This window comes from Drosophila guanche, unplaced genomic scaffold (genome assembly GCF_900245975.1).
Source record: "Drosophila guanche unplaced genomic scaffold, DGUA_6, whole genome shotgun sequence".
In the NCBI taxonomy this organism is placed as follows: Eukaryota; Metazoa; Arthropoda; class Insecta; order Diptera; family Drosophilidae; genus Drosophila; species Drosophila guanche.
In genome coordinates this window covers 1,976,185-2,003,868 of record NW_022995753.1, presented here as the reverse complement: position 1 = coordinate 2,003,868, position 27,684 = coordinate 1,976,185, and the positions used below count along the sequence as shown (strand labels likewise).

At 45.1% G+C, this 27,684-nt stretch overlaps 2 protein-coding genes and 2 long non-coding RNA genes across 7 annotated transcripts in view; 2 read left to right on the top strand and 2 right to left on the bottom strand.

The window, feature by feature from the left end:
- The window catches only part of LOC117588359, a 74,884-nt gene that overhangs the window by 38,898 nt on the left and 8,302 nt on the right, over positions 1–27,684 (bottom strand). For all 3 annotated transcript variants that reach the window (XM_034279574.1, XM_034279572.1, XM_034279573.1), the window contains exon 3: positions 579–967. In XM_034279574.1, the coding sequence (XP_034135465.1) occupies positions 579–967 (389 nt within the window). The remainder of the gene's footprint in view (positions 1–578; positions 968–27,684) is intronic.
- On the top strand, positions 11,256–12,927 carry LOC117588366. The gene is made up of 3 exons (XR_004574133.1): positions 11,256–11,584; positions 11,643–12,409; positions 12,474–12,927. It is a non-coding gene; the product is annotated as an uncharacterized LOC117588366 (long non-coding RNA).
- Positions 24,710–25,688, bottom strand: LOC117588365. Of its 2 annotated transcripts, XR_004574131.1 has the most exons (5): positions 25,645–25,688; positions 25,303–25,431; positions 25,210–25,260; positions 24,886–25,038; positions 24,710–24,825 (listed from the first exon to the last, which is right to left on the bottom strand). It is a non-coding gene; the product is annotated as an uncharacterized LOC117588365 (long non-coding RNA). The 2 variants fall into 2 exon arrangements; XR_004574132.1 differs by lacking the exon at positions 24,710–24,825 and having other exon boundaries at positions 25,029–25,149; positions 25,210–25,431.
- Positions 26,241–27,125, top strand: LOC117588434 (integumentary mucin C.1; the record flags this gene model as incomplete). Its single annotated transcript, XM_034279715.1, has 1 exon — positions 26,241–27,125. A coding segment is annotated over one exon (657 nt), but the record flags the coding sequence as incomplete, so codon positions are not given.

Here is a 27,684-nt window from a genome sequence, read left to right as displayed (position 1 = left end):
CTTCTGTGTAGCATACAATTTGGGGCAATATTTATACCAGCAGAGTTCGAATTTGTATGGATAAAAGGGAACACACGCGCGCAATGCATTCGACTTGTGGCAGCAATTGGTAGCACAGGGGCTATGGATTGGATGATCCAATATACACGCATACACGCATACATTTGTGTGTGCTTAGTGTTCATCTCAGTGTGTATCGGTGTGTCTGCATAAATAGGGAAACAAATGAACCTCTAATGAGGTCACAGAGGGCCACTGGCCATTCCGGTCATGTTTTCTTGTCCCACCACCACCACCACCAGCCAACATGCATAAAGATGCTAGAGCTAGACCTATCTCTATGCCCTCTCTGGTTTGATAGGAAATAAGTTTAGTTGGAGCAAATGATCTTAAAAGTAGAGCCACAGCTGCACCTTAGCCTGGCTGTTTGTAGTATCCCAAGGCACAGTGCCAGCAAACTCACCCTGTATAAATAAATGTATGTACACGCCCTCCCTCCTCTGCCCCGCACACACGCACTCCTAACCGTGCTCCAGCTCTCTCGCTCTCCCGCTCTCCCACTCTTGCGTAGCACTTACCGTAAACTGCTTGGCCAACAATTAGCAGCATTAGCAGCAGCAGCAGCGGCAGCGGCAGCGGCAGCAGTGGGCAGCGTGGGCCCGGGATTAACCTTTGATTTTGTTGCTGCTTTCGTTGCTCTTTCACTGCCTTCGGCTGCTGCTGCTGCTGCTGATTCTGCTTCTGCCTCGGTCGCTGCTCTGCTAGGGCCTGCTTTTGCTGCTGCTGCTCCTTCACCTCCAGCAGCTGTTGTTGCTGTTGTTTTTTGTTGATTATAAGACTGCTGCTGCTGCTACTGCTGCTGCTGCTGCTTAGTCGACGCATTTTGTGTGAGAATTTGCCAGCTTCACTCTTATTGCCGTCTCCCTCTCCTGCACGCAGCCAGGGAGTCGCCCTCCTCCACACGTAACTGTAAAATAAACAAGAACAAGAGAATGAGCACAATGAGCAACTAGAAGTGGAAGTGGAATGGGAAGGCGAAGGGGAAGCAGAAACAGAAAGAGCGCTAGGAAGCGCGCAAGAAAACGCGCAAGCAACATACTCGAACACACACACGGAAATCCAATTGGAGCGAGAGCAAGACAATTGATCCAATTGGAACAGAAACGGCGGCAGCTTCGCCTCTTTCGTCACGGCGACAAATGAGTTTCGCCCCAAATTGAGTTACACCCCCCCCCCCCCCCCCCCCCCCCCCCCCCCACCCCAAAACCTACTCCGAAAAAAAAACAAAAAAAAAACCCAAACAACACTCCCACCCCCCTACACAAAACACACAACATATCTACAACCATNTCATAATCCGATCAAGTGTCATCGGCACTCCGACGGGTATCAGTATTCAGATGTACATAAGCACATTTTTGTATGTTAAATACATATTGATTATGTGCTTTGTTGGTACATTTCTACATGGATTGAATTGCACAATTTGTTTCAAAGGTTTTTGTTTAATATTTTTATTGGGTTGCACGTTGAGTGGACACTGGGTATTGCCTATGTGTGCATGCCCCATCTGCCTCCCTTTGAAAAATAACGTAATCTATGAAGTTATTTAAAAATGAAAACTAATTCGTATTATTCTGTATTGTTTCAATGGAAAAATGTACTGAAATTGATGGTATGGATGGATTTTGTTCTTTTTGTTCCTTCTTTGTGCATTTTTACTCGTTCATGAATTGAATTATTGAATTTGAATTCATTTTGCTAAGTTTCAAATTAAATTTCAAATGTTATAAAATACAAATGTTTAAGGATTAAAAATGTTATGCACTTTTTGTTTCTTTTTTCCTACCATCAGAGATTGTGATGTTATCTCTTTCCCCCATGTTTTCTACTGTATATTTAGAATCTAGCTTATGTCCTGATTCGTTTTCTAATAGAACTTGAGCATAATCCTTGCTTTTTTAATGCCGGGTTGAGTAGCGCTACTCTTAATGTTCGTAATGTTTTATTGGCCATTTTTTGAGAAGATATTTTCTTCTTGCTGTCTTGTCTTGTTTTTCAATTCCTTTATTGTTATTCGTGACAGTGCATCTGCCACGAAATTGTCTTTACCCTTTAGATACTCGACTGTAGAGTCGTATTCCTCTGGGTTTTGAGCTAGGATTGACCATTGAAAATAGGAACTTATGTCAGTGGTCTGTGATCCGTTTTCATCTTTAATTATGCACAATTCTTTTTCAAAATCTGGAAGCTATCTTTCAGGTATTGGAATGCATTTTGACATTCATCTGACCACTCAAATGGAACATTCTTTTTACATAATCTAGTTATGGGCCGGGAATATGCCACGAATCGTCTAGCGCTGTCCGCGTCTTGCGGGACTGGATAGTTTCTGATGGCGTCATATTTCTTGTCATCTGATAGTCAACTACTAATCGCCATTTGTTCTGTTCTGTGCCCGGAAGGGCTCTCTTTGGTACTAGTAAAAGGTGGCTGCTGTACTCCGACACGGATGGTTCGACTATTTTGTCGTCTATTCATTTGCCTACTTGCTTCTGGAATTCCTCAATAAATAGGTTCAGTATCCTTCATCGTTGGGCTTACTGGCCAAAAAGCTGGAGCAGAGTCTGCTGCTCGAATCCTAATTGCGGAAGAGTTCATTGGCTCAAACATCGGGCCGACTCCTGCAGCGATTTGTTTGCGATCCCAAGTGTCCCTACCACAAGGACACAAAACTCAATGGAAACATTCACGTGAGCGTGCAGAACCTCATCGCTTACCTTCAAAATGCTTCAAACAACATTTCAAGACCGTAACAAGAAAGTGCCCTGCAAAAAGCCGCAACAAAATCGGAGTGAAAATCGACGAAACGTATGAAGTGGCTAACAAATCGAAGAACGCCCAGCAAGGGGTATTCTAGGGTAATACTTTAAGCGCCATTGGTACCGTTTCGTAACATTATTCTAGCACCAGATACACTTGGTGGAAACCACTATGAATCCCAAATATGGGGAAATAGAATCAATACAAGCGTTGGCTTTGGAATTACATATGAAGATTTGGCGTAGTAAAAGTAAAGTAAATGTTTGTGGTGTGGATCTTGAAATTCATGTACATAATTACATATGTACACATGTACGTAGATATTGTGTTGAAAGCACGGCTGCACCTCTCTGTGACCCAAATCTGTTATCCACGGCTGGTACTGGGTATGGCCTCAGCCTCCGGCCGATGTCTACTAAAGCGGATTGGGCCCCGTACCGCTCGGAGGCATCATAGAGCATGACCCCAATTGAAGTGTTACGCTCGTGCCAATAAAATTTGATGTGCGGCTATTGTTAGGCTCTCGTGCTCTCGGCAAGCAGCAAACAATGTCACTTAGGATCGCTGGAACAGGCCACTACATCACATATATGTACATAAGTATGTACTATGTATATAGGTTTTTTATATGCATTTCGCCAGCTTTTGTGGCGACTGTTGACTGATTTTATTTTTGAAGACGAAACTAATTTGCTTCCGGTATTGATTTTGGCAGTGGGGCCAAAGCCTGGCAAAAGGTTCGGCCAACCTCGAGCTGAGATGATGTCCAAAATTTATGCATAACTTTTTCTCACAGCCCGGCAGGCCCGACAAGCAGAAGGAGCCGCTGAATCTTTGATAGCCAAACACTTTGATTACACGCGCCGGCACCCGTTCTCCCACTCCCCCGGCACTTCCCCTGCTGCTCCTCCTCCTCGTTCCCTGCATGTTTTTCGCATTTTTTGCGCTTCAGTTGTCTCGGGCGATTCCTCGTGGCGTTAAGTACTCAAAAAAAGAAGCAGAGGAGAGAAAACAGACCAAAAACACAGAGCATGCGGGAATGGGCAGCGACTGCTAAGAAGGGGATGCGTCCCAGGGCAAGCCGACACTGCCGCCCACGCGATTTGCATAGTGGGGAGAGACATGAGCAAAAAAAGAAGCCCATTTGAATGCTAGAAGAGGCAGCCCAGTCCCGACAAGCCCCAGCACATGCAGGAGCACGCAGAAACTGGACACAGAACATTGTCCGGGGCTTTCATTAGAGTTTCCGAAAAGAGTGGAAGAAAAAGAGTGCCATTTGTGGGCCGCTCAAGGCCGCTAGAGAACAGTCACAGCTCAGCTTAAACCAGAGCGCAAAGCAATAAACAGCCAATTCTTGTTATGAAAGCAAAGCAATAAACTCGAACTATGTACGGGTTCGAGCATCTATCAAAGAGATTTCCCCATAATCTGTCACGTTTGCAGACGGACACGGAGACGGACACGGAGACGGACACGGAGACGGAGACAAGTCGCATATGTGTGCTGGCATCAATTTGGCATAATTTACATGTGCTCTGGTCGCTCCTCCTCCTCGTAAGTGTCGTAAATTGCATTAGGCCGAACGAGTAACAAATACAAGGAGTATCCAAAGGACCGAATGTATGTATTTGCATATACATATTTATGTATGAATATTCTTTTTGGGAATAAATATTCATGCGCCCACAAGAACTGCGCCAACGGGGGCCGCCTAACACCTTCTGGCAGCAAAGAGCCAGCAAGAAACGAAACAAAAAACAACACAACAAAACAGGAAAGGGAAAAGAACAAAAAATGAAATAAAATATGGGGGAATACCCCGTTGTCGTTTGCCGTTTGGCCCCTATACTTTAGACCCATTCCTGATTGTTTATTAGTGCGGCAAAGTCCAACGGGTGGGCGCGTGGGGCGTGAGGGGAAAGGCGTTTTTAATACCTTGGTACATTTATTGGCGTGTTTTACGCGCCATAAACTGAAATTCATAAACATTTTTTATGCACTTACATGTGTAAATGTGTGTGTGTCGGTTTTCGGTTTTCGGTTTTCGGTTTGCAGGAATGCAACGAGGCCGCCTGGGGCCGAGATCGAGCCAAAGGTAACATATACATATACATATACATATACATATACATGTTACATGTTACATGTACATGTAGTACATATTTTTTTAGGGCCCAATCTTGCCTCCTGCACTGCGAAAATGTGGCATAAAATTTCATTTTATTGCCTACGCTTTTTGCATTGTGTGTGCCCCGGGCACATGTTGGGCGGGACTGTGAATCTGCATGGCACTTGGATCCAGTGATCTTTATGGCTGGAGGGACAACTGAAGACCTGCCCAACATTCCCCACCCGAAAGTTGTGGGCATGCTCGTTGTATCCTTTTCTTAATCGTTTTCCCACTCTCCCTACTACTGCCGGCTGCTAGTTCTAGCTGGGAAGTAAGCACTTGCTAAGTGCAAGACTGTTACACAAACATTGCCCATACGCCGCATGGGTGCCCCCAGGCTCCCAGCCTGATGTACGAGCATTACGTAAATGCCACATGGCGCTCGCTCTCGCTCATGGAATGCTCATGCATATGCAAAGGAAGTGTGTGAGTGTGGGTGACACTGATAAGCGCATTACGGGCTCGACTGACTTTCGCAGAGCATTGAAATAGCCCCACACTCGATTTGGCTGCCCGTTCTTCCCGCCAGTTCTTTGGGCTGATAATTGGGCCAGAGGGCAACGCATAAGGGCAAACGGGAATAGCTGCGAGCTGGAGCAGGAAAGGTGAGAAAGTGTATGGGTTCGGCACACACAATTGCAACTGGGATTGGAATTATGATGCCAACACACACACATCGAGTACACGTGCGTATTGTGCCACATCATGTGGAGGAGCGCATGAAAATTGTTTTCATTTCCAATTCCAATTATTATTTTTATGTGCATTCATTGTCTGCAGACCCACGCATGATTTGATAGCCACAATGCTGAATCAGCACGAAGAAAAGAAGGAGCAATGGAAGGAGCGTGGAGGCGACCACTGTACTTGATTAATTTGATCAAGTTCGAGGAGGCGCAGAGCCTGGAGGTTGGCGGCTGTGGGCTGTGGGCTGTAGGCAGAAGGAACCTTGGGAGAGTCCTCTCCTCATTCACTTTCCATCTCAATTACCTACTTTATATTAACAGCGCTGTTTCACTCTTGACTGGCCACCAAAAGCAGCTCCCATGACTGCTTCACCACCAAACCCATGGGCCAGGCCCACAGCTGCCTCGTACGTGTCGCTGGCTGGAGCTGGAGCTGGAGCTGATGACTGGGCTTGGAATTGAAACAAATTCGAACATGGCTCTGGCAAAATGGCAAAAACCTGCCCCGTCACATCTACATAAAGCAACAGCAACAGCAACAATTACTGGCCATGAAAGACATGAAATAAGTCCCCGCCACTCGAGTGGAGTGGAGAATCTGTTGACATGTCCATGGAGCCAAAATGATGTGCACATTGGGACGAGAACTACCAAAAAATAAACGAGAGAAAGTGTTGAAGTTAGAGCTTAAGCTTAAATGCTTTGACCCAGAACCATTCTCCCTGCTGTATTCGGAGAGGCTTACATCAAAGTTAAAGTTTCCCTTTAAGGGCCACAGCAGCAGCGGCGCTCCTTGACTTTGCCATACACTGGCAGACAGACGGACAGACAGACGGACAGACAGACGGACAGACAGACTCTGTCTGTGCGCAACCACTGTGCGCTTAAGAGGCGTTGAAATTAGCTCAACTCAAACCACCAAGCCGCCAAGCCGCCAAGCCACCAAGCCACCACCACCCAGCATCAATCACCCAGCCAATCCACCACATCGCCTCCTCCATCGCATCCCTTAAACTTTGTGCCGACGCCGACGCCATCTTCATCTTCATTGTCAGCCTCGAAGTAGGGACCAACGCCAACGCCGAACGCTGAGCACGAGGACGAGGACGAGGACGTTGTTCAAGTGGCGCTAGATAAATGCTAAATTCATGTCTGGCGGGCGCCCAGCATTATTAGATGGGTGGTTAGGCCCATGCCCATGCCCATGCCCATGCCCATGCCCATGCCCATGTCCCCCCAATTTAGGGCTCTCCCCGACCCATCTATGCTTGCAGCACAGCACCCTTGGAAATACACGCTTTGGTGCACATTAAGACTTGTTTACGAATTTGCTTCAAACATAATTTCCCCCAAACAACTGAAGTGGGCCACATCTCTGGATACTGAAAACTGAACACTGCTGGAGCCACATACATGTGGGACGGGCTTGAGGGCGAGGGGCAGTGTACGCACTTTAATTAGTTACCACCGCCGCCGCCTCCTTGTGTCCTTTCATCTGCAACACCATCGCCCAGGACAACCAACTGTTGTGGGTTGCCAGCTTGCAAAAAATTCCAGCTCCTTGGCAGCAGAGAAAACCTCAATGGCCAAAGCAGCAGCAGCAGCAGCAGCAGCAGCAGCAGCATATTGGCCACGTTCCGCATTCCAGCGACTTAATCTGATCCCACTCCTACATCCTTGAACCTGGGACTTGGTCTTTCTGTTTTTTGGCACGCACTGCAATATAATCCAATTTGTATTTACAGCAGCTGGGGTAAGTTTCGGTTTCCAGCACAGCCACACACTGGCCCACAAAATGTGGATGCGAGGCCATCGACCAGGCCATAACCTGCTGTGTGGGCAACTCAAAGAGATTGATTTGATTTCATTAGTTCACACAGAGATATTTTTGAACGTACTTTTGCTTTATCGCTTGTCAGCTGGAGATGCATTCCACGAGTTCCCCAGACAGATCGCAGACAAGGTTCGAGTGCCTCAATCAAATTGTGAGTGAAAAATGCCATATGCTTAAATGTTTCTGTTTCTGTTTCTGTTTCGCAGTGTAACAAATCTGTCAGCTCCTTGGCTTCGGCCCCAAGTGCACATGTCTGCATCTTGGGAATATCTTGTCATTGTTTTTGCCCGTTCCGGCGTGTCTGTTGCCTAGGCTGCTGTCCTGCCTTTGAGCCGAGTCCATGAATCTGCTCAACTTTGCTTTATTTGATTTGATTTGATTTGATTTGATTTCCCCCCTGCTGTGCGTGCCTTCTGGCTTGCCACTGGCTTAAGCCACAATTCTGCATAAAAAGCCAACCACAGACACCCACAGCAACAGCCCGTAGATGCCAATGTCAAGCAGCTCGAGCCTCTGCTCAAGGAGCAACATTGCGAAAGATTACAAATTATGCAAAATGTCTGCGATCACTCAGTAATATTTCAGGTACTTTTCATCAGGCAACTAAATTGTAAGAGCAAGTTTCAGCTGCTGTTTGTTTTGCATTCTCCAATGGCTCCAATGATTGATTAAACCCTTGCCTGTGAAATGATCTATTCCCAGCCCACAATCACTCAAGTGGGACAGTGGGGCTGGACATTGTCTGGGGTGTGACTTAATTACCTTTTCAAAGTCAGTTAATTAGTGTTGGCCAAGAGCACAAGAGTGTTGACACAAATGGACGACTGAGCTGGGGCAAAAGTAGAAAATGGCAGTCAAAAAGTGGAACATAAATTACAAGAAATTGAAGTGGTCGAAGGTCGAAGCATTTATTAATGCTGTTAGCACTGTTTAGCCTCTCTAATTAGCTAATAACAAAAGAACAGTCCAAGTGCCATGAATGAGCGAAGAAAACATCCGCTGGATTGGCAACCCATAAGACAAGGAAACCTCTCAGTAAAGTTATTACTTGTATGTCAAGAAATATGCGTATGTTCCTTGAATACATTTTTATCTGGCTATGCAACTTGCTCAGAGCGTTGTTTGGCTTGCCATAAGGAATCTGTGGGGTGCAGCTATTATGCATGGAGGATGTACATTATACATTTTAGCAGCTTGGCACTTAGCTGGGTCCCAGTGGCAGTGGCTCCTGGCACGCCGAATGCTTCATTAAAAGCAGCTCGGAGCAGCGACACAGGACGGTGGGGCGGGGGGGGGGGGGGGAATGTTGATGACAAGTTCTTAAAGTTTAAAGCCTTTAGCTGCTCTTTTATCGGCTGATAGCCAAGTTTTGCGTGTGTCAAGCATAAAAACTAACTTTGTGCTACTTAAAGTGAACTTAAAAACATGAAACAACTCCCAAGTGGTGGCTCTCCCTCCCGAGAGAGATGAACAACATGGAACTGATATTTTTGGCATGCGTAGGGAAATACACGGAGAGGCATCCGTGTCTGCATCCATTCGCATTGCTGGCGCGACATGGTGAATGTTCTCGCATTAAATGTGCAAAAGTTGAAAGCCAATGATGACGCTCAGAAGTGGCCACTTGATTTGACGAAAATGCCTCGTACGATTCTCGTCCAGTCGAGCGCTTAAAGTTTTCCCCCGGCGGCAACTGGTCGAATACTTGCACTTACGAATTTATGTATTTCCTGTGGCCAAAAGCCCTCTTTTCGGCCACTCAAACTTTTTTGCAGCAGCAGCTGCAACGCTGTCAGACACTCAGCAATCAGCTGCAGGATGACATTGCAGAAATGCGAAATTGCTACCAAAATGAACTGAGTGACACAGCACCACCACTGTGGGCAACTAGCAACCGAAATGTGCATTTATGTAGCTGTGTATTTATGTGTTACATGGCAGCCCCTGTGTGTTCAGTTGTGTGTGTGTGTGTGTGTGTAATTTGTGTGTTGGCTTTGATTTTCAGCTCTTCTACTCCATGGCATTATCTTCTTCGTATGTTTCTTCGTATGTTTCTTCGTCTGTTTCTTCATCTGTTTCTTCGTCTGTTTCTTCGTCTGTTTCTTCATCTTTGAACTTTTTCAACGAAGGATATACCTTAGCAATCCACAGCGACTGCTCACGCAATTTCTTGTAATATTCATCAGACTTGTAGCAAAACATGTGGTGGGCCACCTTATTCGACATGTCTGACACGTCCGGCATTTCCATGCGGATCTGGACGGCCCAAAGAATTCTTTTGATGTTGATCGAGGGACTGGCAATGTCCGGATTGAACTTTGACACGGCCAAGTAGCGACCCGCATTGATATTCGGGTGAAAAATGGGCAGCTCGAAGCGCACCTGCGGCAACGATGCCGGGTAGTGAGTGTCAAAGGTGAGCTGCAAATTGTAGCGCGCGTACTGCCACACCGACCCCTCCTCCCCAGGTATGGTGCAATTCCAGACCATATAATTTAGGGTTCCATCAATCGATTGTACGGGATGGGCAGCAAATCCGTGAACTGGTGCTTGACGCCATTCCTCACACTCTTGGGTCAAACGATGCAACGCGAACTGAGACATATTTCTTATCGTGCCAAATTGTCTTTTCAATTTTAATTCTGATCTCGAACGACGCGTGCTGCTACGTGTTCTGGTGCTCTACTAAAAAACAAAGTACAACTTTGACAGCACTGCCAGAATATCGACACTTACAGCACAGCCTATCTCTATCGATAGTTGAACAGCGGCTCTCTGTTTCTCTCGGTTTATATTCCATTTTCATGGTAAATCAATTAATATTGCTTGCGAGGCATGCAGGCTCTTCCCTGGAAGAGCAATCATTATACGTACATATATCGCACTCACGCAGTCTAGAAAACCTATCGATAGAAGGTAAAGCTTGTGTTGCATCTCTATTGGACATTTCTGAGAAATCGCGGGTGTTTTGTGTGTGTGTGTGTGTGTGTGTGTGTGTGTGTTTAATGAATATTCCGATCTGCCATATGCCACTCTTCGGCTTGAGCGTGGAGAAAATTACCCATAATTGTCAGCCCCGCCAGCACTTTGGGCGACTTTTGTTCGGAGTCAACAGCATGGAATGGTTGCAGTGTGAAAAATTCATTTAAGCAGTCGCTAAACTACAGCGTCATATATCATCCAGGGTGTCCAGCGAAGACGCCGCCACAGAGAGCACGACCACAGCAAAGGCAGAAACCAGAAGCCAAGCCAGAGACCAGACCAAGGTAAAGGCAAAATTGGCAAAGAGCCCATGCCGATGCCCATGCCCATGGCTATATACAAATGTACTTACAGATGTATGAATGCATGTATGTATGTGTATGTGTATGTGTATGTGTGCGGCAATGGCCAAAGCTATGCTCAGCGCCTAGTTCATAAATCATTAGGCTCGATTGTCTGGCTAACACGCTTTCACCCACTCCCTACACCAGAGTCCGGCTCCTCGCACCGTGGCGCCCTGTGTGGGCTTGCGGGCAACCATCTTGATGGTCGTGGCCTGGCACACACTAAATTAATAAAGCATTTTGCTATCTACCTCTACTCTACCTCAGCACACACACACACACACACTCACAATAGAGGGAGCACAGTATCAGAAGTAATAGGAAAGGTAAGCCCCCAAAAATTGCACGTCAAAAAAAAAAAGAAGATAATAAGCAATGAATTATCCTACACGCACAGCAGTTTCCAAAATTCATCTGAACACAGGGATACATATGTATGTACATACTGATGAAGTGGACGAGGAGGGGAAGGGGACTGGCCTCTTGGAATTTATCGCACGTTATGCCTGATGCTGAGAGTTGTAATTTTTCATGAAGAACCCCGGGACCAGGAGCCGTACGACACGCAGCCGGGGCGGGGGGCGAGCATCTACATACCTGGAAGATGGAGATGAAGCGACAATGCCCGACAGCATGTCTGACAAACGGTACACTGGGTAGCAGGCAGGCAGCAAGCAAGCGCACACACCCGACAAAAGTTTCAAAAGAGATTTGCGGAACAAGCAAATGTCTCGAACATCGACAGGTAAAAGTTCCCCATGCGCTCACTGCATTGAGCTCCACGAATGTACATTTCTTTTCAGCAATTTTCCATTTCACAAAGGACACTTTGGTCGCCTGTGCGCATATGGAAGATGAAACGGTGAATAAATACGAGTATGTGTTAGCGCCTGTACGACAAACTTCATGAAAAGGATAAGCCGGGGGCGTTGCGGAGCGAAGAACCAGCGCACAACTCCACCCGCGCACACATAATGCAAGATTAATTTCTAATGTCGTTATAAATAAAAGCTCGCGTATTTTATAGCCTCACCCACTCCAGCAGCAGGCCCACTGAGCTCCCCAACCTTATTCGACAAATGGCAGCGGGTTTTTTCTGCTGGACATCCATGTGAAGGGTTGTCGCTGGACTGGTCTGTTCTGTGACTTATAAACGGCCAACAGCAGCGCTCTCTCTCTCTCTCTCTCTCTCTGCCAGGAAGAATAATGTTTCATTTTATGTCCCTCGAATGTAATTCGCGGATGGCATGCGGTTTGTTCGCATAATCTGATTTGGAGAAACACAAAGCGAGAGAGATGCGCGAAAGATTGAAAACCCCATTCAAATATGACTATTACATTTAATGGCACAGCAGACATTCTTTCTTCTCTTCACTTTGGTGTGAGACGGCACCCAAATTGGAATACCAAATGGGACGCAATCATTTGCTGATTAAAGCGCAGATGGAAGATTTGAAATAAAACCAACCCAACCCAACCCAACCACTAGGTGAACATAATTGCCAATATTAACGATTTATTTACTCCTTTTTCTCGCAGAAGGATCACACAATGGAGAGCGTTTGTTCTGGTCTGTATTTAGTGGAATTTGCCATGCACAAACAATATTTAAATTCACTCTGCTGTATCACTAGGTTTTTCTGTTTCATTGAACACCTCGGAGCTGACAAGTGTCCGCGGCACACGCTGGAATAATCACCATTTACGAACCCGAGTCACAAGCTAGATGATTAACTAAACCACAAAACAAATGAGGCACAGCCCACAAATGACTCGCGCTGCGGTCGGTTGCTTGCACTGATCGATGGTGTGCGGATGCAGAGCAGGTAGCGCAGACCACCCCGGCACCCAGGTGGGTGCCTCTCCTTTCTGCTTGCCAATGTTCAGTGTTGACAACTGTGTTGGAAGGTGTGACACAAACAAAGGTGTGAACACAGTGTTATTGCACTTGGAAATGACACGACCTTAATTTATAATTAATGTTAAGATTAGTCTTAGGCTAAAGATGGTTTTAGGTCCAAAAGGGATCAGGCATTGGTCCAACCTCACAACCCACAAACACACACATTTTGGTTGTCCGAAAACAATTTCAATGTTCGCTCGGTTGGCATTAAAAATGAAAAGCCACACACAAATTATAATGCCACACACTCTGTGCAGACATGCCGCCTGAAAAAATTTCAATGAATTTTTCAAATATTTACATCTGTATATCGAAATGTGTGGTGCTGGGTGGTGGGTGGTGGGGCAGGGTCTGTGGGTATTTGGCGGTTGATAAACCGTTTGTCTGCGCAATTATAAATGCATAAATGCATATGGCGAACGGCATGGCATGCAACATTTACGGCATTATTATCCAAAGCCCACGGACAGCAGCTACATATACATATGTATATGGGATGTTAGCTAATCAAATTTTCCAGGTGCCAACTAAATTGGTTTTTGTGGACCAAATCCGGGTGGGCAGGCAAAATAAACAGTGGACAAAAGGGAAATGTGCCTCCCTGCCACAGAGAATGGTGCAGCAGGATGGCGATAGAGCAGCCCAGCCCTTTCCATTCAATTAGCCCTGAGTGAGGATATACATCAATGTTCACGGCTCCTCTTCTCGCTCGTCTATCCTGCTCTTAAGTGGGTTGATGAACTGAAATAAGGAGAGGCGAAAGCAGAGCAGAGGAGCGTGTGATGTGATGGGGGTCACCAGATGACCTGTGAGGCATATTCAGCATTTTTGGCCCATTGTCTGCTCATCAGCAGCAAACCCACAGTCAGCTCATCTTTCTCACTCCTTCTTTTGCTCCCTCCTACATCTGTACCTGCTCCAGGTCTCCATGTCTGGAGTCTCCATGTGTCTGGGTTGGTAGGACAATCTATTTAGCTTCTACTTGCACCGACCTGGCCCTGGGCCTTGTGCCATATATTTTAATGTCATTGTCCTTGTTGCTCTTCTAGGTCTTCCATTTGTTGCTGTTGCTGTTGCTGTTGCTGTTGCTGTTGCTGCCAGTGTGTAGTTGTTGCCCCGCTTCACATGAAGCTGTTGTCTCGATTTCAGCAACTATCCAAGAAACGAAAAATTAAATGCACGCCAAAGACCTACGTACCCTACCCTAAAGCCAATGTACCATGCTATATTTATGATTTATATTTGATATAGCATAAAGAAATGATGCAATAAAAACATAAGTACTACAAACAATGGAAAAGTGTCGCAAGAGCTTCCTGCATATCGTAATACCCGTTGCAGGGCCATGAAACTGGCTCTCCTGGTCGTCCTCTGTGTGTAGTTTTCATTAGCTTTTGCCCCAAATCCCCCATTAAGGAACTTTAATTAAATGAACCTGATGAATAACTCGGGGATTTTCAGATTCTTTAAGCTCAAGGAATTTCCCCACTTCAAGCTAAAATACAAACAAGTTTTATAATTAAAAATGCATTCAAATCAATTAGCACAGGAGGCTGACATGTAAAGCAGGAGGCAAAAGTTACCTTGATCAAAAATAGGCTGGAAGTTGCTTAAGTTTCTCTTGTCTTTTTTATAGTTTTTCATTTAGGAGTTCTACAGAATTTACGAGCCAACAAAGACAAGTAAAGGTTTCAGTCTTAAGTGCGTAGTTGCAGGAACATCTGGCCTTGCAGGTCTGCAATAACTTCCTATAAACAGCTTATACATAAATACATCAGACATGAAGTTGGCCACCCCCCCTACACACGCACACATTCCACCAGAATACATACATAAACAAGTTCGCTGTACAACCAACCGACTTTAAACAGCTCTTCAAACTAGTCGAACAAAAAAATGACAGAGACAGAGAGACAGAGAGAGAGACAAGGCGAATGAAGTGCTCAGCAAAACATTTTCAGCGCTTAGTCACGCTCAAAAACTTTTTTCGAATAATATTATCTGTAAAGCGCAGAGTGAAAAAAAAAAAAAATGAAAGAAAGAGACGAAAGAGCGTACACGCCCACACGCTTAACAATTCAATTTGGGCAAAATACAACAACAAATTGGAAGAGAGCGAGAGTGGAGTGGAGGGGAGGAAGAAAGTTCGGATAAAGAAGAAGGCAAGAGATAAAAATTCAATGGAGTCCAAATTTGTTTTCGGTTTTTCCACTCAACTAAAACTTGGCCTGTCCATGGGCTTACGGATACACGTGTGGATGCACACACACATGTACACGTGTACATATGTATGTGGGAATGTGCAGCAGAAGGCTGCAGCCACCGCCAGACTCGTCCAGTTCAGTGCTGTTTGGCCCAAAGGTTTAATTGTTCAACTTTCACCATTTTCAGCCACTTCACTCAAGCGCTTTGGTCTGCTGCGGCCTCTATTTGTTGCAACTCCATTTCAAGCAATAAGTTACAACGAACACACAAGTAAAATAAATTTAAGCAAAATCACAGTGTTCAATAAACGGAGTTTCACATGTACATGGATACATTTGTTTATCCCTCTCGCTCACATCTGTGGCAGCACCTATGTGTGTGTGTGTGTGTGCCATGCTGCAACACTCAGTTGAGGCAACGAAACAAAGAGACAAATAAACAGCTTCTCGAATTTATTTACACTAATTTGTACATTTCATATTTTTGTGTGGTTTCGTTTGTACAAAGGAGTTTTAGTTGTTCTTTTTGTTTTTGGTTGGGGTTGGCTGAGAGATCGCTTTCTCAGCGTAGATTTTGGCCTGGCCGCTGATGACAGTATCGTAGACCTGCCGATTGACTATGAAGATATGAAAGGCCAGAGGGTTCAGCCGCGAATTCAGATCCAAGTCCGGATATGCCAGAACATGCTGGATAGCGAGCATTATCATGCTGACGTCCAGATTCGCACTCAAGAACGTCGGGTCCAGCATCCCAGTGGGCAATTTTAGGAAGAGCAAGGAACCAATATTCGGATGGAAGGTGCACGACTTGAAGCGCACAAGCGGCAGCGAGAGTGGATACCGATCGCTGTAGTACAGGCAAACGTGATAGCGCCCTTGCTCCCACAATGTAGACTTCAGGCCCGGCACGACGCATTCCCATATCTTCCAGTTTAAGGTTCCATCCTTGTTCTTGGACGGACTGGCGACAAATCCCGGGATCGGATTTAGTTCGAACTGTTTCAGTTCTTCCTTCATACGATTTATAAAATCAGTCGACATCTTTTTCAGTTTTTAATTTGCAAATTAAGTTTCAGTCCAAATGGTCTTAAAAGGCAGCGTGGGTAATATTCCTTCGTTATCCAACACATACATAAAGCACTTTGTATACCGATATATGCGGTCAGTCGATAGTTTTCTGTTACCACTCAATGTGTTATAGATCGAAATCCAATATATCCCAACGGACTTCATTTAAAAGAAAATATCTAATTCCACTTTCGTGGTGCAAATTTGTAGTGAAAAAAAATAATTTGTGCTATATTTGGTGCTGTGCCCAGAGATCGACCTAACAAAATCCGTTCGCGCAGGAGATAATTAGGTTCCAAGGCAATAAATCATTCAATTAAATAAACAATTTCATTATATTCATTATATTCTTGATCAGCGTCTCCGACTTCTTTGCACAGTTTTGCTCATCAGGACGACTTGTGGCATCCAATTATTTTGAGAACTCAACGCAGATGCAGTGGAAAAAATATATATGAATATTATCGTACCAATCTAGTGATATTCTTTACAACCCAGGCGATAGTATCGCATATCGATATACCAAATAAAAAATGGACATACATACACACAAACACACATGCATACACAAGCACAACACTCATACAACATTAAAAATGAACAAGAAATTTCCTGTGCCCGATGGGAAAGCAATCCCAAAGATGCCAGGGAACCTTCGCCCTCTGCCCAAAATGAAAATGCCATTCGAAGGATGCGGTCGGTCACCTCTTTGGGGAGAGCTGCATTCGGGAATGAATACGTCGTTTGTACATATCGCAATAAGACAAAACAACAATGTACTTAATACAAAATAAAATGTATGTACCTATGCACATTGACCACAACCATTTGGGCATGTTTGGACTGCAAGTGCAGGCTGTTTTACATAGTGTTTCGTGTGCCCTGTGTCCGATACACAAGAGTATGTATATCCATACGAATAGGGTACACCCTTTTACGCCGCGAGTACCGTGCATAATGGTGAACATAAATAAAAAGCAAACACAAAATAAAAGTAAAAACTTTTGGAATTTGCATGCGAGAACAACGCAATGCCGACGTGGAAAATGGTAAAGCTGCCACACGACAACAGCAACAAAGGCAACAGCAACTACCAGATCCAAAGTACAGGAACAACTGCAATTATTCAACAATTTGCAAGGCTGGATGTGGATGTGGGTGGTGAGTGGTGAGGGGTGGGGGACAGTGGCCTTTTCGATGAGCGGCGGTGGAGAAGGAAAAGTTCTTCAAACTTTTTCCATACAAAAGTGTGCTCGAGTTTATACACAATATTACATACATAAGTACATAAATATGTACATATGTACATATTACAAAAAAAATAAAAATAAAAACAATAATTTCTTTATGTTTTTCTGGAGTTCTGTTTTTATGGCAATTTTTAAAGGAGACTTCGAAAGAACTGCTTGGAAATAATAATGAATGTTAGTACCAAAAGTAAAGTAAATATTTGGAAATACTACAGATTACATCAGAATGCTTGTGTTTCTGCTATCGACTCTTTGTTTCTGCCATTGAAATCTTGTACTAAATGTCCAGGATACTTTGAACAGTAATTAAAGAAATGTTCTAAGTTGTATAAAATATTTATGACCTTTTCAATCAATTGCCACAAATTTACTCAACGGAAAAATTAATTTTAAACTGAGCAAACATTTTTGCTAATCCCCATTGTTTTCCCCTCAAATATTATCCATAAAATGGGTCTAAATATGTACATGCAGAACATTTTTTGTATGTACACTGCCATAAGCTTGCGGCCTGTTTTATTTTATTTTTTTTTTTATTACATTTTGAGAGCTCTACTTTTTATACCCGGTACTCGAAGAGTTAATAGGGTATGTTGTATTTGTGCACAAAGTAAATGCATGTAACACACACAGAAGGAAACGTTTTCGACCCCATAAAGTATATATATTCTTGATCAGCATCAATAGCCGAGTCTGTCCGTCCGTCCGTCCGTCCGTCTTGTTGAGCGCCTGGATCTCAGAGACCGTAAAAGCTGGAGCCACCAAATTTTGCATCCAGACTCCTGTATGCTCACACTGTTACAAGTGTATTTCAAAGCTGAGCCCCGCCCCTTTCCGCCCCCGCAAAAGATCGAAAACCTCGCAAATCTACAATTTTGAAGAAAAAATACAAGAAAAAACGCCATTCCGTAGGGAATGACCATATCTATCAGATCACCAAATTGGGATCCGATTGGATCATTATTATAGCCACAATGAAGAGATTAATTTCCATTCTCTCATTCACACTCTGCTTCTGCATTGTGCGGCCTCTGCCTCTGCCGTGACTCTGTAGTGTGTGTCTCTAGGCGAGCTAAAGGAGCGTCTTGGCGTGAAAAGTGTTGCAGATGTAGATGACAAATGAAGAATGTAAAATGTAAATGTAAAATGTAAACAGATGAAGTACTGAGTGCCGGGTATAAAAGTTGTGACGCGTAAGAAGCGTCTCACACGTCCCCTCTCGTTTCCAAAATACATTTATGCATGTTATTATTTTTTGTACCTTTATTTAAAACTTAAACGGATGGTTTGGCTGCCGGCTACAGGCTGATTCTTTTCTTAAAAATAATTGACGATGACACCCTCAGGATCTCCATTGGTTCTGCCTCCAGCAATGTCATCAAAAGTTGAGTTGTGAAATTCCAAAGTGTAGAATCTGCTCTGAAAGCAACGCCTCATATTGATGCTGATCGAGAATGTCATAATAATTAGTGTACAATATTAATGTTGATTTGTTTTCTTTTTTTACTTTTCTTATTTATTGGCTTTGCGACACTCGACTCAAATGATTTCACCATTTGGCGAGACAATATATTCATTATGGGGATCCCCCTAAGGCGTACAACTTCTTCGGGTGAGTAAGTCTTGGCATCCCCTTAATGCCTGGGACTCACGTAGTTTTTTCACAGTTTGTTCCCTGTCCAGGTGTGTCTTGTTTACAGATGTTTTTTACTGATTCTTTGTATCCGAACTTTTTTTGTTTGTAGGTTGTCGGTTTATTTTGTTGTCGTGGCACAAAAATTGTGTGTAGCTCCCTCCGATGCAGTGATTTTACTTTGTTGCTGTGCTATGAAATATGAGCTTGAATTAGGCAGCCATAGACAGCACACAGCCATAGATGTAAGCACACAGATCCTTATGCACACACACAGCAGACACACGCTGCTACGCAGTCACGCACACCGAAAAATATATTTGTGCAAAGTTTTCATATATTGGTGTGCCTGAAGTGAAGGGGCCCCGGCACGGACCTGCCACTGGCACTGGCATGGGCGGCAGAAGCTGATAGCAAAACAAAAAAGAATGTAAGAGAGAGCCAGGGACATATGTCCTGCAGGGATTTGGCTGGCTACGGGGATCCTACGGCTCCTGCGGCTCCTCCGGCTCCACTCGCCCCGGCACCGAAGGTGCGAGAGTGTGTGTGTGTGTGTGTGCTTTTTGTCAAATGTGCACTCATTTCTGGTGAAAAATTGAAGTACATGCATGACTGCTACAGCCTGTCACAGGTTCCACCCCTGCCCACCCATCACACGAGCCATCCAGCCGCCAGGATGTGCCAAGCTTTTTAGCTTGTAGTGTTTTTCTTCTCTGCTTTTCCTGTTCTCCCTTTGCTCTTCTCTTTTTTTTTATTTGTTGCAGATTTCATAAGATTTCCGGTCACTTCACTAATGAGTTTTACAATGCCTCGTAGCACAGACACGCTGCCACACACTGCTAGCGAATATTGTTGATACAATGTCCTTGGACAAACAATCCTTAAATCCAATCCTTGCCTACATAAACACAAACAGATGCCTGTGACAAGTGTGTGTGTGTGAGTGTGTTTAATTTAATTTCCTATTCTTCATCTCTGTCTCTGTGTTGAGTGCAGGGAAAAAGAGCGTACATGAAAGCGGAAAGGGCTTTCCCATTGAGCCGTGTCTCTGTTTGTCTTTTGTAGCCCCAAGCCGGCTCCGGGGGTCATCATTTATGGAGTCCGAAAGCCCCCAAAGAGCTAGCCAGAAGGGAAAAAGTTTACATCGTTTAAGTGCTTAATTTATGTTGTTGGACTAATTCATTTCGATGGCCGGAAGATAAGTGAAAGAGTCCAGAAAAACAAGGTCCGAACAAAAGGTAAACTTCGCTCCGAGGCTGAAGGAGTTACCATAATTGAGGTAAAGCATTTGCTGCTCTCCTGCTCGAGCCTGAGTGGCTCGAAATGGGTTTTCAACCATTGTTGATTCAATTTTGGGTCCACAATTTACAAAGAGACTCTCCAGCCATTAAAGTGCCACACAGTAGCTAAAGCTAAAGCATACTCTTAGGCCCGTCCCAGAGCCAGTCCCAGAGCCAGTCCCAGTTCCAGTTCCAGTCCCATGGCCAGCCGAAAGCTTTAACTCCCACACAACCACAAATGATCTTCAGACGGAGTATAGGGGGAAACTCCTTAAAGTATTCAACACCATTTGGCGGCAAACTTTATCGGTCTTCGGTGTGGCTTGCTCAACTTCTTGTGGCGAAAGTGATTCATTCACAATCTGAGCTTGTTGCCTCAACTATTCTGTGCATATCGCTCACCATCTAATCCAAGCGCATAAAGTTCATTCATAATCTGAGATTGTATTCATACCACATTGCGAACAGGAGATAGAGAGGTGAATTTATCATAAAGTTTTCTCCCTTTTTAATATTCACATCACATGATGCGTATGAGTAATTTCAAATGGCAAATGGCAAATGGCAAATGGCAAAGTCGTATATGCGTGCGAATGCCGGTGTGGGTGTGGGGGGTCTAAGTGAATGAAGCAGAACCCATTGAACCGCCTCGAATTAAGCAAAACCAAATGCTCGAGTACGAGTATCAAACGTGTTTAACACCATCGAACAGAGTTGCGTTACATTCAGAGATACGCGTACACACATTTGGCATATCACTCATACGAGCAGGCATCGAACATTGTTTGAAAACTCATTTCAGAAGCTCTTGCTTAAAGGACCCTCTGGCAAACTCCATTCGCACACAACGCATTTAAATTCCTAGCCAACTTTCCTGGCGGAAACGCGGGAGACACGCCTCCCGCATGATGCCAAGAATGTGTCCATAAATGGATGTTTTGAAACATTTTGAAACGTGACAACAATTTATTTTGCTTATTTGCGACGCTTGTGAATGGTTTACGCTTTTAATAAATAATTATTTACGATCAGATTTTTGTCGTTGGCAACTTTATTTGCCTTTGTGCCTGACACTCTTGATGATGGCAATACCCTGCATGTGACATATGAAGTAAAGGGGAGTTCCCTATACGGGAACACATACTAAATCCAAATTTGATGTTACCACTTGGTTCTAATATATTTAATTATCATTAATTAACATTTGCTACCATAATTTTAATAGAATAATAACGAGATACTTGTGCAGTCGTTGCTAGTCGCCCATGTCTGGGCTGGTTGTACTAGGTAACGGGTATAAAATTCGCTCATAAATCTTGGCTGCAACAACCATATTTAATTACAAAAGTTTTGCCAACTGTCCAACAAGGACTCCCCTGTCCGTGACAATCCCACAGATACACGGGACTTTTCTGGCGGCTGGCTGCCTTTTTACTTTTCCTGCCCGATGATTGTAGGAGTGTCAGGGAGGGGGGAGTCTCCCACACTCCCTGCAAAATTATACATACATTCTCATGCACAAATCACACACACACGCATACGCACACACAGACATGCCCCCTTAGGCGCTTTGCCATTTTTATCGTCTGCCAAATGGCCGACACTTGTCCACTCCAGCCCGTCCAGTTTTTGGCCACTTGGCCATTGGCCTAACACTTCCGGGCGAGGCCATAAACCGAAATCTCTTGTTTGCACTTCCATTGGCCATTGGTTGGGTTCGGCAGTGCGATATTGGGCGGATTGCGAAATCAGTTAACAGACAATTTCAACTATTTTACAGGCTGCGTACGGCATGCCAAATGACCCAGGCTAAATATCAATACCATCAGGGCCTGGCCGACAAAGCTCAAATGCAGCAGAAAAAATACAAAGTTCGGAAGGGAGAAAATCGATGCCCAGACCATTTCGAGATATTTTTGGAGTGCGGACAAGATGTTTTCCACACGGGGAATGACATAGCAGTCAGCGACCGTTATCTACGGGTGCGGAAAACAATTCACTTCGAATGTTATTTATCTTTCGCTGCTGTTTTTTTGTCCCACGAACCCTAACCCATATGAATTAGGTTTGGGACGAGTATTTCGGGTAATTTGTTGATGGAAAACTATAGATCGTGGACCATACGCCATGTACCACTTGACACCGTTCAAGTGCCTCCGGTCATTGATAAGATCACGGCCGGAGGAAACTTGTATATAAGATCCGGCCAGATGGCGGTACCAGTGCAGTTCCCCCAATATCTCTCAGCGGAGAAGTAGAAACTTCAGTAAAGGAATAACTAATACGGAAAAAGTTCTAAAATGAGAGTTTGTGAGTAGCTCCCGGAAGCCGCCTCCGATAATCGACTTTTACGGTGTTACTCTTTCATACTCTTTCAGTCAACTTGCTGCTGATTGGATGTTTGATTGCGTTGTGTGTCAGCGCGGAGTCGGTGGGTGCTCATCCTCCAAAGGACGAGCCCAGGCCCGAGCCATGTGGGACCACGACGAGACCACCCTGTGACCGTACGACAACAACAACCACCCAAACTACAACTACGACAACGGACACGCCTTGCACTACTACCAAGGAAACACCCCCCTGTGCACGATCAACCACAACAACAACACCCACTGAATCAACAACCACAACAACGACTACCACGACATCCACAACAACGACAACAACCCCAACAACAACCACCACTACAACAACAACCACAACTACTGAATCAACAACGACAACAACCATACCCTGTGACACAACTACCACATCGACACCCTGTGAACCTACAACAACAACTACCGAATCAACAACAACCCCAACCACTGAATCGATATCGACAACACCATTAATACCTGACTGTGACTGCGACACGACCACAACTACAGAATCAACAACTACAACAACAACAACTACGACAACATCCACAACAACGACTACGACGACTGAGACAACCACCACAACTTCTGAACCAACAACGACAACCACTACTGAACCGACCACGACAACAACAACGTCCACAACAACAACCACAACTACTACGACGACATCCACAACAACTACAACGACTACTGAGCCAACAACCACAACTTCTGAACCGACAACGACAACCACCACTGAACCGACAACGACAACAACAACAACAACAACAACAACAGAACCCTGTGAAACAACGTCTTCAACCACAACAACAACAACAACCACAACTACTCCAACAACAACGACTACGACGACTGAGCCAACAACGACAACTTCTGAACCGACAACGACAACCACCACTGAACCGACAACGACAACAACAAACACAACAGAACCCTGTGAAACAACGTCTTCAACCACAACAACAACAACAACCACAACTACTACAACGACAACAACGACCACGACTACTGAGCCAACAACCACAACTACTGAACCGACAACGACAACCACCACTGAACCGACAACGACAACAACAACACCAGCACCCTGTGAAACAACGTCTTCAACCACAACAACAACTACAACGACAACAACGACCACGACTACTGAGCCAACAACCACAACTATTGAGCCGACAACGACATCAACAGCTCCTTGTGAAACTACTACGACGACATCCACAACAACGACTACGACGACTGAGCCAACAACTACAACTTCTGAACCAACAACGACAACCACTACTGAACCGACAACGACAACAACTACAACGACAACAACGACCACGACTACTGAGCCAACAACCACAACTACTGAACCGACAACGACAACCACCACTGAACCGACAACGACAACAACAACACCAGCACCCTGTGAAACAACGTCTTCAACCACAACAACAACTACAACGACAACAACGACCACGACTACTGAGCCAACAACCACAACTACTGAACCGACAACGACAACCACCACTGAACCGACAACGACAACAACAACACCAGCACCCTGTGAAACAACGTCTTCAACCACAACAACAACTACAACGACAACAACGACCACGACTACTGAGCCAACAACCACAACTACTGAACCGACAACGACAACCACCACTGAACCGACAACGACAACAACAACACCAGCACCCTGTGAAACAACGTCTTCAACCACAACAACAACTACAACGACAACAACGACCACGACTACTGAGCCAACAACCACAACTACTGAACCGACAACGACAACCACCACTGAACCGACAACGACAACAACAACACCAGCACCCTGTGAAACAACGTCTTCAACCACAACAACAACTACAACGACAACAACTACAACGACAACAACGACCACGACTACTGAGCCAACAACCACAACTACTGAACCGACAACGACAACCACCACTGAACCGACAACGACAACAACAACACCAGCACCCTGTGAAACAACGTCTTCAACCACAANTCAACTTCATCTACAACCACAACCACTACGACATCAACAACTACATCTACCACGTCAACTGAACAGACCGCCACACCTTCTCCACCCACCGCGACAACCACCACTCCACCCACAGCTACCACCACAACAACAGCTCCCCGTGCAACAACGACTTCAACCACAACAACGACTACAACCACAACAACGACCACGACTACTGAGCCAACAACCACAACTATTGAGCCGACAACGACATCAACAGCTCCTTGTGAAACTACTACGACGACATCCACAACAACGACTACGACGACTGAGCCAACAACTACAACTTCTGAACCAACAACGACAACCACTACTGAACCGACAACGACAACAACTACAACGACAACAACGACCACGACTACTGAGCCAACAACCACAAGTACTGAACCGACAACGACAACCACAACTGAACCGACAACGACAACAACAACTCCAGCACCCTGTGAAACAACGTCTTCAACCACAACAACAACTGCAACGACAACAACGACCACGACTACTGAGCCAACAACCACAACTATTGAGCCGACAACGACATCAACAGCTCCTTGTGAAACTACTACGACGACATCCACAACAACGACTACGACGACTGAGCCAACAACTACAACTTCTGAACCAACAACGACAACCACTACTGAACCGACAACGACAACAACAACGTCCACAACAACAACCACAACTACTACAACAACTACTACGACGACATCCACAACAACGACCACAACTACTGAACCAACAACGACCACGACTACTGAGCCAACAACCACAACTACTGAGCCAACAACGACATCAACAGCTCCTTGTGAAACTACTACGACGACATCCACAACAACGACTACGACGACGGAGCCAACAACTACAACTTCTGAACCAACATCGACAACCACTACTGAACCGACGACGACAACAACAACGTCCACAACAACAACCACAACTACTGAACCAACAACGACAACCACCACTGAACTGACAACAACTACACCAACACCCTGCGAAACAACGTCTTCAACCACAACAACAACTACAACGACAACAACTACAACTTCTGAACCAACAACGACAACCACTACTGAACCGACGACGACAACAACAACGTCCACAACAACAACCACAACTACTGAACCAACAACGACAACCACCACTGAACTGACAACAACTACACCAACACCCTGCGAAACAACGTCTTCAACCACAACAACAACTACAACGACAACAACTACAACGACAACAACGACGACGACGACATCCACAACAACGACTACGACGACGGAGCCAACAACTACAACTTCTGAACCAACAACGACAACCACTACTGAAACGACGACGACAACAACAACGTCCACAACAACAACCACAACTACTGAACCAACAACGACAACCACCACTGAACTGACAACAACTACACCAACACCCTGCGAAACAACGTCTTCAACCACAACAACAACTACAACGAGTTGTTGATGTTGCTGTTGTTGCTGCTGCTGCTGTAGGTGTTGTTGCTGATGCTGCTGACTCGGTTGTTGATGTTGAAGACTTGGTTGTTGCTGTTGGTGATGACTTGGCTGCTGCTGTTGTTGTTGCAGGTGTTGTTGTTGGTGTTGATGACTTGGTTGTTGCTGTTGGTGGTGACTTGACTGTTGTTGATGTGGTTGGCCCTGCGAAACAACGTCTTCAACCACAACAACAACTACAACGACAACAACTACAACGACAACAACGACGACAACCACTACGACAACGTCATCCACAACAACCCCTACCCCTACCACATCACCCGCTGAAACAACAACACCGAAATATTGCAATACAGAAACTACAACACGTCCGCCATGCAACAACACAACAACGCGGCCACCGTGCACAACAACGCGGCCACCGTGCACAACAACTCGACCACCATGTACCACAACACGGGAACCATGTACCACAGCACGGGCACCATGCACAACAACACGGCCTCCATGCACAACAACACAACCACCATGTACCACAACAAGGCCACCATGTACCACAACAAGGCCACCATGTACGGAAACAATCACCACTCCGTGCCCAACACCAGCCCCAACTAAGGCACCCGGCCACACCGTCAACAACGACAATACCAGGGACGTGGCTCTTGCTCAGCTGCTGATCTCCCGCCACGACTGCCGCGGAAAAGTCGATGGAACTTATCTGGCCGACATACGCCATTGTCGCCACTACTACGTGTGCGACAGGCAGAGATCTAGGCGCCAGAACTGTCCTCTCGGACAGTGGTTCGACCGTCAGCTGAAAACTTGCCGTCAAAGCAGCGAGGTTACCAATTGCCTGGCCATGCGCAATTAAGAATTCACAAATGAAAGTGAAATGAAATGGAAATGGAAATGAAAATGATCCAGCATCAACTGCGCCTCCATTGCGGCTAGGCCATTTGCATATACTTATTCCAAATTCGCACAAGTCAAACCAAAACAATTCAACCAACCTGCAACATATCAATGAAAAGTAAAGTAATACCAAAGACAATATATTTTCAAAGCAATAAACCAAATTTTCATAGCCATAAAAGTAAAAGTACTCATAGTTTCCCAGATCGATCGAGGAGCCCATCCCGTACATCGTACAACTTCACAAGTCTCTGAGTAAGCAGCCTTCCTCTCGACTTGCATTAAGCCAGAGATAAGCCTTCTATAATGTCTCAGCTAATAGACACTCCAATCCATGGAAAATATTATGACCACTGTCGAAAAGGCGATTCATGACATCGATTAAGCTGCAAAAAAGAAAGCACCGGCCATGGCACAAATCTTCCAAATCAGAAGTTTTTCCAAGCTGTTTTGTGCCTTGATTTAGTTACGCCAATCAATCAAACTATTAATAATATTCGCATAAATGTATTTATGTATTTGGACACAGAACACAATCGATTAAGCTGTCTATCCCACTCCCACTCTCCCAACAGTGGAATACGGAAAACTTTCAATCAGCCAAACAAAAATTGCGAAAAAGCAAAACAAGCTCATAAATTTGTCAGCACTCTCGACGAGGGTGCCACCAGTGGGTACAACAGAGTGGGCCACCGCTTTGGTGCACATCCCGTATCCCTTTTATAGGCGTCAACTTTTCGGTCGGG